The sequence below is a fragment of the Macrobrachium nipponense genome, chromosome 22 (genome assembly GCF_015104395.2).
Source record: "Macrobrachium nipponense isolate FS-2020 chromosome 22, ASM1510439v2, whole genome shotgun sequence".
NCBI lineage: Eukaryota > Metazoa > Arthropoda > Malacostraca > Decapoda > Palaemonidae > Macrobrachium > Macrobrachium nipponense.
This window is the reverse complement of record NC_087213.1, coordinates 69,660,537-69,673,563: the sequence shown is the minus strand read 5'-3', so window position 1 is coordinate 69,673,563 and position 13,027 is coordinate 69,660,537. Positions and strand designations below refer to the sequence as shown.

At 41.4% G+C, this 13,027-nt stretch overlaps 1 protein-coding gene across 6 annotated transcripts in view; it reads left to right on the top strand.

Annotated features, from left to right (window-relative positions):
• The window catches only part of LOC135198793 (uncharacterized), a 98,066-nt gene that overhangs the window by 27,361 nt on the left and 57,678 nt on the right, over nt 1–13,027 (top strand). For all 6 annotated transcript variants that reach the window (XR_010310891.1, XR_010310890.1, XR_010310889.1 and 3 more), the window contains exons 5-7: nt 9,075–9,185; nt 9,452–9,573; nt 10,463–10,597. Coding sequence is in view for 3 of the 6 variants with exons in the window: in XM_064226745.1 (XP_064082815.1) it covers nt 9,075–9,185; nt 9,452–9,573; nt 10,463–10,597 (368 nt within the window). In the remaining 3 variants the exon portion in view is untranslated. The remainder of the gene's footprint in view (nt 1–9,074; nt 9,186–9,451; nt 9,574–10,462; nt 10,598–13,027) is intronic.

The window sequence follows — 13,027 nt, the reverse complement described above, 5'->3', positions numbered from 1 at the left end:
CCTCTTCCCATCTTTTCCTCCTCCTCTACCTGTGGGCAGAGGGCCACGGTCGTCACTACGCTGGATGAGGACGAGATGCAGGTGAGCTATATGACAGAGCCCCAGCCTATCCCACCCTTTCAACTAGGGGATAGGAGCAGAATATCCACCACTTCCTCCTACAAGGGGGGGAAGTGGATGCCTACAAGAGTCAAACCCATGATTTATATTTGCTCCTGTACAGGAACAAGTTCTTACATTGCTGGTACGAAGAGATACGCTTGCCTCTCTCTTAGTACTAGGTCCAGAGGTCTGACCATTGATCCTGCGGTGCACACCCCGATCAATCGGACAGAGGCTTGGATCCCTCCCTCGCTCTTACGACCAGGGAGACTTCCAGGGTTGGGCGAACACCAGTCTGTTCACAAAAACTCAGATTCCTCCCACCAAGGAAGTGAGTCTTCCTATTGTAAAAGGACCGAAGGTTTGTATGCCGTGTCGGAACAAATGACAATTTGTCCAAAATTGCATTTTTCCTAACTATACAAACCTGAGGTCCTTTTACACATAGTCCCACCTCATGCCACCCCTCACTCTGCAGTTTTTGCTTGGGCCAAAAGCAAAAGTGATTTGTTTACCTCCCAGTCGCGCGCGCGCGCCTGTCGGACAAGCAGTTAACTACCGAACCCCTTGTTCGAAAGCTTATGACCTATCCAGCTGCCGCTAGTACCTTCCTATTGTAAAAGGACCTCAGGTTTGTATAGTTAGGAAAAATGCAATTTTGGACAAATTGTCATGTTGTGTCTGAGGAGGTGGCTGTCCACCCCACCAGTACTCCTAGATGAAGGTCACTGTCTCGCCTCCCTGCACACCTCCCGTCCTCTATAGAGACACGCTTCATTCACAGACTGTTCTCCTCTGCCTGTGAAGAAGTACAAGGAGCCTGTTCAGAGTGTGCAACTATCCTGCAGTTATCGACAGACCTGTATTAGAGACTAGGTGCTTGGATCATTGTAAGCGACCTCTCACTTCCACTCGCCAGTACATTCCCTGGTGTTTGGCACCAGGTGTGTTGATTCATTCTCCTTCACCTGCACGCACAACCCCTCCTGTCACTTACTCAGTGCCTAAGATGAGTCGCCTGACACCAATAGTAGTGTGTTCGGCATCATCTATGCCTGCTCCTTAAATGTCTTTCCAAGAAGATTCTTCAGTAGCACCTTTTTGTTAACAGCTACAAGACTTGATGGATTATCTGAAGAAAGCTACTGCCACAAAAGAGGCAATACTGCCTTATCACCAGTTTTGTCCGAAGAGGAGGAGTTAGATCAGGATTCAGGACCCACTTCAGCGTATTCAAGCTTTCTCAAATACTTCTTGGCCAACTATTCTGATTTTTTCAAGCCCACACCTCCATCTTCACCTGTGTCAACTTTCTTGATGGTGAAGAGGACTAGTGAAAGTGGTCTACCGGAGTTAGTTGTCTTCTTCATCCAAGAAGGTCCTGAACGAAGTTGACGAGTGGTTGGCCGCCAAGAGGGAGTCGAGCAAAGAGATTTTCATTTATCTTCCTTCAAAACTTCTTAATAAGTGTTGTTTTTATGCCACCAGGGAAGCTCCTTCCTTGGGAGTTTATGCCTCCTCTCAAGGGGATTTCTCTAGATTGGTGAAAGCCACAAGACGTACTGCTTTTGTTTCAGCAAAGGTCATGATTTCTTCTCCAGATTTTGACTATTTGATTAGGAACCTTTTCAAGATTGTAGAAATCTTCAGCTTCTTGGATTGGATAATTGGATCACTTGCTAGTAAGATTGAAGACTGCCAGACAATAGTGGGAGAATTTTCATTGGACTGGTCAGGTGTCTTGTCCTGCGCAGACAAGGCAGTGAGAGGTAGTTCAGGGAAATTGACTTCCTCCTTTGCCATGGGAATTCTAAAAAAAAAGAGGGAATTATGGTGCTCCTTTGCCTCTAAGGGAGTAACAGTGACTTAAAAGTCAACACTACTTTTTTCTCTTTGAACAAGTCACACCTGTTCCCACAAGAGACTGTTACACAGGTGTTATCGGATCTACATAAGAAATGCACTATGATTTCTCATTTCAGTCCACAAGTTGCCCGAGGGAGTCTTCATGTGCAGGAGCCAAATCCATCTCTCCACTGCAACAACAGCCGTTTCAGGGAGGTAAAGGAAAAATGCAAATTAGACCAAGATTTAATTCATGTCCTCAAGCGAAACCTTCCAAGAATTCCACCTTCAAACCTGCAAATAAGTGAGCCAACAGTCCTTTGTGCCTCTGTAGGAGCGAGACTTCAACTCTTCTGGGAAGGGTGGAGTAGGAGAGGGGCAGACATATGGGTGATACAAGTGCTTCAGAAAGGTTACTCAATTCCTTTCAACTAAAGACCACCGTTGTCCAAGCTCCTCATCACCTTGACAGCATACTCGGAGGGATCAGAGAGAATTTTAGCATTAGTCAAGGAAGTAAATCTCTGATTCGGAACCAAGTGATAGAGGAAGTGATGGACAAGAACAGAGAAGGGTTCTACAACAGGCTGTTTGTAGTCCCCAAATCATCAGGGGGCTGAAGGCCCATGCTAGATATCAGCACCCCGAACCATATCGCTCGAAGACGAAGTTTCATATGGAAACAAGTCGTTCAGTGATATCCACTCAACAGAAAGGCTACTGGATGGTCACTCTCGACATGGAAGACATACTTTCATGTAGAGATTCACCCAGCGTCCAGGAAATTTCTACGATTCGTCTTCAGGGGAAAAGTGTTTTAATTTAGAGCCCTCTGTTTCAGCCTGTCCACTGCCCTCGGGTATTGACTGGTTGTAGCTCCCCTGGGAAAATGGCTTTATCTTATGTTAATAAAAGTCTCTCTCTACTTGGACAACTGGCTTCTAAGATCCAAGTAGAGTCGCCAGTGCACAGAGGACTTAAGGAAAACCCTGTGCCCGACTCAACAGTTAAGCATTTTAGTAAATTACAAGAAATCTTGGATGACACCGACACAGATGATTCCTTATTTGGGAATGATTCTCAACTCTCAAGTTTTTTTGGTTTTTCTCTCCCCTAAGAGAGTGGATTCGTGCTTACAGACAGTTTAAGAGTTTCTGAACCTTCCAGCTTGTTCAGCCCTGAAGTGGATGAATACTACTAGGAATCCTGGCATCAGTGGAATCTTTTGTGATGCTAGGCAGGCTTCATACGAGATCACTACAATACTTCCTCATACAAATTGGTGTCAGAAGACGCAGTCGGACTCTCGTATTTCCAATAATTACATAAAACGGAAATAAAGGAAGACCGTCAGTGGTGGTTATCGGAGCAAAACTACAAGAAGGAATCTCCCTTGTTCCTTTGAGCCCTGACCCAGAGTTCTACTCCAACACTTAGGACTCGGGTTGGGGGAGTTCTTCTTGGGTATCAGAGAGTTTCAGGACTGTTGTTAGATGATCAGAAGGCATTCCACATCAGTATAAAAGAATTGAAGACTATTTTCTTAGGACTTTTAAGCTTTTGCTCCGATAGTCTCTGGGAGAAATGTGGCGATCTACGAGGACAACACTACAGCTCTCTTGTATGTCTGCGAACAGGGTGGGGGACACTCCCTCTCTCTCAACTAGGTGGCCAAAGATATTCTTTGAGTGGAAGAACACAAAGTAGAGCCATTCCCTCACTTTGTAGAGGGGAAGATGAACATCCTAGCAGACAAGCTGAGTTATTCCAACCAAATTCTACATGGCGGTTTACCAGGATCTATGGAGGTTATGGGGGCAAACTAGCTGTAGACCACTTCACCACCTCCAGGAACAATCGGCTTCCAATTTTTTGCTCCCCTATTCTGGACCTGCAAGCTTGGTAAACAGATGCGATGCTACTAGATTGGATGGGACTGGACACGTCTGCCTTTCCTCCCTCCGGTCTAATCAATGAAGTCCTCAACAAGTTCGTATCACATCAGAACATGTCGATAACTAGTGGCTCCCTTCTGGCTCAGAAAGGAATGGTTCCTGGACCTTCTTTGGCTTCTTGTAGACTTCACCAGGTTTCTTCCTCAAAGATGGTCGCTTCTCAGACAACCCCACTTCAACAAGTTCCATCAAGGGTTGTCCACTCTGGCCCTGACAGGTTTCTTGTTAGAGCAAAAAGATTTTTTCGTAAAGTGGCAGAAGCTGTTGCAAGATGCAGAAGAGTTTCGTGGAAGCTCTACCAATCAAAATGGAGGATTTTCAGAAGTTTGTGCAGCCAGAAATACTTTTCTGAGACCTCTGTAGCTCAAATAGGTGCTGATTTTTTTGCTGTTCCTTAGGGATATGAGGAAGCTAACACCCCCAACCATTAAGGGCTAAAGATCCATGTTATCCTCAGTATTCAAGTATAGAGGACTGTACCTTCAAACCAGGATATTAGTGATCTAATCAAATCCTTCGAAACATCAAATTTGGAAAAGTTTTGGGGATGTCTCATAGGACCTGGACATATTGTTGAAGTGGCCTTCTAGTTCTCAGTTTGAACTGATCTGCTCAACTTCTCTTGAGAACCTTATGAAAAGGATGTTGTTCTTAGTAGTCGTAGCTACAGCTAATAGGATAAATGAAATCCAAGCAATGGACATGAACGTGGGATTCGCTCAAGGTGATGCCGTTTTCTCTTTAGTTGTGGATTTCCTCACAAAGAATGAGGACTCATCCGAACCCTGGCCTCGCTCTTTTGTCATTAGAAACCTAATGGAAATTCTAGGACCAGAAGAGGAGGAGAGACTTCTTTGCCTGGTAAGAATGATTAGATACTATCTTCAAAGGACTGAGAAGATAAGAGGGCTGACTAATTGCCTTTGGTGTTCGGTAGGGGATCATTCTCGACTGCTCTCTAAAAACACTTTCCTTCTGCTAGAGAAGTCTTTTTATAGAAGCACATTCTCAAGTACAAGACAAGAATTTCTCTCTCCTTAAAGTTAAGGCTCACGAAGTACGAGCAGTAGCCATGTCATTAGTTTTTCAACATAACATGTCCTTGTCATATGTCCTTCAAGCCAACCACTGGAGATCCAAGTCAGCATTTGCGTTGCACTATTTGAGGTATGTAGAAGGGGCTTTCAAAAACTGCAGTAAGTTAGGGCCATTATTTGTGGCTGTTACGGTGTTGGGAAAGGAAGCATAGGGGGCCTTCTATCCCTCTACCATCTCCTCACCTTTGTTTTGAGGTATGTCAAGATTTTTGGGAAGCCTGGGGGTACAAAGTACCCAGAGTACCCTCCAGTTTGTATTTGAGTTTTTTTTTTTTGTGGTTTTTAGTGTAGGTGAGGGTGCTGTTTTTATTCTGGTCTCCAAGCAGGGCAAGGGCAATTTTGTATATTTTCTTTGTCAATCATCAGTAAACCTCCATGGTTTGCAAAGCCCCCACTAGGTTAGGACGACTCCTGGCCACTACTGCCACGTCTCCTACAGGTGAAGAGAGCGCCAACCAGAGGCAGTACTCACCGGCAGCTGCTGTCTCACTAGGTAAGGTACAGCAAGCATTTTTTACTAATGTGAACAATTTTATATTTCAAAGTCATTAACACACTTCATATTTTGGAGAATAATTGTCTTATTCCCATCTAACTGTTAATTTGGAATCAGCTATGTAATTGCTTGGTAAGTCACTTATGTGAAAATTATATTTTTATAATATTTTTATAATAAAAGAATGTTTCACATATACTTACCAAGCAATTACATAATCAGAGCCCTCCCTCCTCCCCACAGATAGACATTACGGCTCAACGAATTGTTGGTTGTCGGCACAGCGGTACCAGGTGCTCCCAGAAGTGGGTGGGTCCCATTCATCTATGGTTACGATGGCAGCACTGCCGCCAAATTCGAATTTCCCATGGGACGACTTTTTCTAGAAGAAGGCAAAGGCCATTTCTCCCATTTTTGGGGGCCTGTACTATGGGAAGAGAACTTGCACTACAACCACACTTCTGACATATCACCTGTCTGGACATACTGAAATTGGAGGTTTAACCTGGACTTTTCCCTGTTTCTGTGCACCTCTCCAGAGGAACCCTGGAAAGACCCTGTTCCTCCCATAATCTTGGATAATCCAAGTTCTCCAGAACCAGCTTGGCACAACCACAGACATGTCTGGATGCCCACCCTTGCTTTGTACTGGACATGATTTTCCTGGATTGGTCACTGGTCAGCTGTGTGATAGTCATGCACATGACGGTTAGCCTGAGTATAGCCCTGATCTCACTTACACCATTGTATTATCCACCAGTCAGCATAATCATAATGGTGCAGGCAGACACTTCACTTTTATGCTGTTATGGAGGAGTAATGATCGTTTATATTTGACAACATCTCCAAAGGTTGTGTGAGAGAGAGAGAGAGAGAGAGAGAGAGAGAGAGAGAGAGAGAGAGAGAGAGAGAGAGAGAGAGAGAGGTTGGTGGAAGAATGAATGGGAGTGGTTAAATGGCAGTCGGAAGCATGTCTGTTGTGGCGCTCTGTGGTAAGTCAGTGGAAGTCTGTTACGAGAGTCATAAGCAGTGAGGCATCTGGTGAAGTCAGAGTTGGTTTTGACAGCAGTTATCTTTTGGTGGTTAGTTGTTTTGGTGTTATTTGATAGATTTTGGGGTTGTGCTTGTGTCAGTCTGGTTGTGGTGAGGTTAAGGAGGTTGGTGGTGCATTTTCGGTGTCTGTGAGTGGTGGTTTGGGCAGTGTTGGTTTTGGCGGGTTGTTGTGCTCCTGTAAGTCGTGCGGTTGTTGTGTTCTTTCGGGCTGTTGGTGTTTGTCTGCAGTGATTTGTCGGGTTATTGAGTTGTTGTGGGGTTGTGGGTCTCAGGTGGTTGGGTTGTGTTTGGTTGTCGGCGGTGGTTGTGTGTCGGCTAGCCTATAGCCTACCTATATCCGGCGGACACCACAGCCTAGCCCTGAGTATCAGAAGCCAGAGGTGAGTACCTGCTTGTGTTTTGTGTGTTTGGTATTTCATTGAACCAATTGTCCTGCAGGTTAAAGGTAACGTAAAGGGGAAAGTGTGAGTGTGGGAAATTTTGTTAGCTGGTACGATTAACGTAACTGTGGGGAGTTTACTTGTTTTTTCTAAGCTTGTGATCCCGCCACACTGTTTAAGTCTTATAATAAAGGCAATTGTGCCTGGTCAACATGCACTTCTTTGGACCATGGATCATAACCCATATTCAGTGGCTTTGGTGCGCAACCTAACAGTCTTTTGAATAGTTACACAATTAATCAGATATTCTTCTACCTGCATTTTGGTGAATGGAACTTAAGGGTCCTACTCCTAAGCCATAGCAGATTTGTATTGGATACGTATTTTTTAAGAGATCATTAGCATTGGTCTTGAATAAAGTGGTCTCAGAAAGGTTTCCTAATCTCTAGACCATAGAAATTTGTAGCCCCTAGTCGTTCCTTGAAGCTCTTGCCCTTATTGCCTTTAGTACATCAGAGGAAAGTATGCTAAAGGACACTTTAGACTTGCTGCCTTCTCTGCAGTCTGACAAACTGCCTCCCCTTGGAGTGCCTGTGCTATGAAGGAATTCCCTTTCTTCCAGTGAGGCAGGAGCCATAGATTCTGTTTTTGTGACCCCCTCCTAGGCACAACATCATTCAACCTCTGGTTGAACAGTTGGCTGACCTTGCCTCCTCTGCAGTATCCTCATAAGAGGACAACTTTAAGTTCAGGACACTGTTGGTGTTGTTACGAAGGATGTTGGCCTTCCTCTTGCACCAGTCCAGGAACTGTTGAGTCAGCCTGGTGCAAAGGAAGTGTGTTGCCATTCATAGCCCTTTCTCAGACCAGGTTGTAACAGAGAGCTGTTTCACCTTACAGAGTGAGTCTTTGTTGAACTCATGCTTGTTTAAGAGCAAGGTTTCAGTGGCAGCTTCAAAGAAACTTTTTGACCCTAAGCATACCTTTCTTCGCTTGCAATGCCCTTTAAGGTGCTTTCAGTTGTCTTTAGGGATTTAAAAAATGTTGTGTAACAGAAGATCCAGGACTGCTTGACTGAGAAACATAAGAAAGGAAGCTGGACTTCAGTGGATTTGTAGAAGTGAAGGCACACAGAAGTCATGAATCTTGGAATTTAACACAGGCTCATGGAAACTCATGGGTATTTCTGGGGCCAGCCCTTGCAAAACCAATATTTAACATAAACATTTTATTGTCACAAAATTTTATACAGTACGTACAGAACAATACTCCCTTTTTGCTGAACCCTAAATTATCCATAATGTTGTACAGCATAAGACAGAGAATGCATAAAGAATGTTCAGTTCTTTACAATAGTATGATAACACAGTATACAGTACTGTAGTATATTTTCCCTATTCACAGGTTGTATTTTTTATTATTTCTTTGATAGGCTTTGTGGTAAATCTCTTAAGTCATTGGCACATTCTGTGCCAAAGTTTTCCAACATGAGTTAATTGTCTTGGGCTTGAGCTTTCATCACCTTCACATCCAGAACAATTTTCTCCTCAACAAAATTCATAGTTACATTCCTGCCCCAAGTGCATCATCTATAATCTTAACTTTTAAAGCGTATGTCACCGACAAAACTTTTTTCAGTTTTCTGTACATTTCTAGCTTACACGACGCATCTGCAGGTATACGTTACAAGCCGCAATGCTGAAAGAAGTTTTCTGTTTAATTATTGATGAAAATTCCACAAGCAGTCAAATCTGCAATACCAAAGCCTGAAAATCTTGAGGGTCACTGTAACAAAAGAATCAGTTGTAGTGGTATTCTATAAAAAGGAAGTTGCCTTAGTATTCCCAAGTTAGAAGTTTGTACTTGTGAGAGGACATTGGCATCAGGTTACAAGGAATTGAGGGTCCAGCATGACTTATTTTGTGGAGCATTGATAAATCTTGTGACATGCTTGGCCCACTAACATCTTAATCATGAGGCACTGCCAATTTTTTTTTTTTTTTTTAGAAAATTAAGATGTAACCGCATTTCTTTATCAGTAAAAGAGATGTTGCACAAAAGTTCTATAGATGTATAAAGAATATTTTGCCTCATTTAATCTTCGCCATATTCAAAAGCTATATAATTCTCATTTTTATTTTTTCAGGTACCATATATTGCTTGAAAAACCCATGGCTGTAACTGAAGAAGACTGTCGGACAATTTATGAAGCATGTCAAGAGGCTGGAGTAATGTTAGCTGTGTGCCATGTTTTACGGTCAGTTCATTTCATGCATTACAAAATTAATGTGGCTTTCCAACTCACCTGCACAAAACACTTGGTAATTGTCCTGTGGTAGAAGTTTGCATCCATGTTCTTATGGGATTTGGATTTTTCTGTTGAAAATCTATTTGATCTGATATACATATCCTTCTTTAATCTTTTCTTTAATTATAGGTGGGAAGATGATAATTAACATTATTTTGATATATTTTTAGAAAACAATATTACAGTATGAAAAATAGTGAATAATTGTTTTTCAGATATCACCCTCCAGCTAGAAAACTGAAGGAACTCATAGATTCAGGATTAATTGGAGAAGTTGTTAACATTAATCATACTGAGCCTGTAGGATTCTACCACTTTGCTCATTCCTTTGTCAGAGGTGAGTTTCTTCTTTCTGGTGAAGGATGTTTGTCATCATGTAAGATTACCGTATTTGGTATACTCTACTACTGTTTGTTCGTAAATATGATGGGTAACATAGTAACACTGTGTATTCAAGCATTTCTGTTAAGCTCGCTGACGTTGTCTTAACACAAGAATGCAAGACGAGTGTTTTTAACCAAGCCACCACAACATTTATAGGCTGTCATTGGTGTTGCCATAGTGTTAGTAGAGTTAAAAAAAAAAAAGAATATAACTTCCTAGATGAGGTGACGAGAGTTTGTTAGACTGCTGCGACATGAAAGTATATTCCTTAAGTTAACAGAACAAAAGTTCATGTTTGGCAGAACACCAGTGAAGAAAATGGCTATTTAATGTGATCACTGATAGCGAAGATTCATGACTGGTGTGGTTGGAAGTTCTCTACAAATGAATTGTAAAGATGAGAAATCAAGCAGCTAGTAAATAATCCTCATACGTCAAGGTTTAGATGTGAGGAGAATGGATGTGACACAATTTAAAAATCAAGAAAATCAGAGAAAAGTGAATAGATGATGAGAATTCGAACTAAAAGTGCACAAGGTAGCAAGAAATGGAGAGAAGTTGTTTCACATCTAATCCCTGAAGATAAATTCTTACCTAAAGGCATTAATGATGATCCCATCCTCAGTGTTGCAAGTTTGTATTGTAGGTTGCATTGGAAAATTATTTACACTACGTATTGGTAACATTTGAGTTATCAAGCTTTATTTAGTTTCCCAATTTAGTTGTTTGTTTTAGTGCTCAGTCATTGTGTTTTTTTTTTTTTTAAATGTAGTAAGATAGCTGAAGGTATTGGTACCATTCCATACCGTAAAGGAGAGTCTCACTGTCTTGCTTTTCAACAGGTAACTGGCGAAATGAGAAGAGCAGTACATTCTCACTATTGGCAAAATGCTGCCATGACGTGGATTTGGTAGCCTTCTGGATGGGAAACAAAAAATGTACTAAACTCTCATCCTTTGGATCTTTGCATCATTTTAGTTGAGTTACAAGGCCCTTTTTACTTTTATAATTCTTAAATATTTCATTGTTTTATGCTTTGATTTTTAAAGGAATGGCTGTCACTGACATGTTACGTGTTAATTGCTATGGATTTTGATTTTTTATCCCTTTAACTGAAAATGTCTGTTCTTCAAATTCAGTGTGATAATTTTTTAGTTATTGGCATTTTGAAGTAAACTTTGAGATAGTTACCTTGGGATTTTCTTTGCACTTTTTATTGGGAAAAGTGTTAAATCTAAGGAAAAGATGTAGGCTTTACGTAGGTCAGTATAATCTTCAGAATACTCGTCATTTTCAGCCTTTCTCTGTTGTAACTATTTGGATTAGTAGGCAGTCCATGGTTATCGGCAGTCTTGATTATTGGCGATCTGGTTTTATTGCACTTGTCTAGTGGCTGAAATGCACCAATTTCCAGTTATTGGCACCAAGAATAGAGTAGTGACACCAATTACATATCTAAAAGTGGCACCAATAAGCGCCACTTTCAGTTGTCAGCGATTTTTGCTTATCAAGCCACCGGAATGGAACCCCGCCAATATATATAATTGACTTACCCAGTAATTACATAGCTATTATTTTTCCACATACAGCAGCCTAAATTCAAATTTCATGGTTAGCACTTCAATTGCTCAGTGTAGGTACCGTATATGCAGTGCTGCCCCCTAATGGCAATACTATGAGGAATGACTTTAAGTAACCACCACATTCTGTTTTCTGCCATACTCAATGAAATGTCGAGTGCTTATAGCTTATTCTTACCTAAATCTTTCAAGATGAGTCTAGTCTCTTTTTATTACCTCCATTCAGCTTCATCAAGCCAGCTACTTGCAAGTTGCCAGTAATAGTTTGTCTTAAAATTTATTCTCGAATGTTACCCCATTAGGCTGAAACTTTTGCATTTATGATTTCCTTACCAGGCTTGGACTACATGTCTAAGGGGGGTGGCCTCGCATCTGTTTTACTAACGAGGCACCCTGTTGGTTCTTTTGATCTGCATCGCAGGTGTCGTTTGGTAAACACCACTCCATCTTAGTCAAGTCTCATTGACTGTGATGATATTTTCTAAGTCTCATTCAATAGCTACTTTCTGGTATGAAGGTGAAGACATTGAAACTCATAGTATAAAATACAAGTTATATTTAACAAGCTACATCACGTTACATTTAGCAATGTTAAATGATGACTCCAGGTGTCCACACACCAGGACACTTATTCAAAGTAACGTCAAGGCAACGTCAACGCTTCGTCAAACTTCAACAAACTCTTACATGACCCCTTGGGTCACTGGCATATTTATCATCTTAGTACATTACACTATAGAATGTCAAAATAGTACATACTTTATTATATGTAAACCTTACACATGCAAGTCGCTGGTAAATAATTGCCTTAAAAGTAGTTCTTGAATGTTACACCATTTCATTTGGCCAAAAACTTTTGCATTCATGTTTTGTTTACAGGGTATAGGCTATGCCCACCCACTAGTAAAAGTTGTTCTTAAACGTTGCATCATTCCATTAGGCCAAACATTTGCTTTTAGGATTTTACTGGCCGGTGAATAATTACTACCTTAAAGTAATTCCTGAATGTTATGCCATTCTTTTAGGCTAAACGTTTGCAATTAGTCCAAAACATTTTTAATTTCTTTGGTTTACTGGGCCTGGGCTACTCATCACACTTTCCTTTGCAGAGAACTGAAAAGTATAGGGGTTGGAACGTAGTAAGGAGAGAATGGTGCATAATGTTTGGCTGCAATGAGCCTTAGACAAACGTTCTTGTCAGTTGGGTATCGACTACCAGTTCTTGCTTTGGCAGTACTTTGGAACGTTACAGAAAAGGTTTGCATGGGCCTGGCACATGGAAGTATTTTCCTGGTGTCAAGCAATCGTGAACGTTCCACAGCTATAACTCCGAGCCTCCAGCTCACATGGCGGTGCCAACTGGAGCGCAGGCCACCTGCCTCCACTAGTGGTGGGCGTCATTGGTTACTGGATTTGATTACCTTGACTTTTTCCTGAAAATTCTACTAATTGATTTCTTTTTGAGTGCGTAATCTGTTATTTGTAAATATTTGCTTTTATACTTTAATTATCGCTAAAACTACTTTTTGATATAAATTTATCTTTTATTTTAGAAGATGCAAGTACATTTATGTTATCTTAAAATGCATACATCTCTGAGTATATAAAATGCTAATGTTATTTATACATTTTATGCATGTTTTTATGTCCAGATGCCAGAAATTGCTATAAAGATATAAAAGCTTAGTAATTGGTTACTGATTGATTATTTTTCTTGAAGTAATTAGTAACTGAGATTGCCAAAATATCAGTAAAGCAAAGCACCCACCACTGATCTCCACCCACCTCCTGCTTCCTCCCGCCACCATGCGCACAGGAGTGCCCACC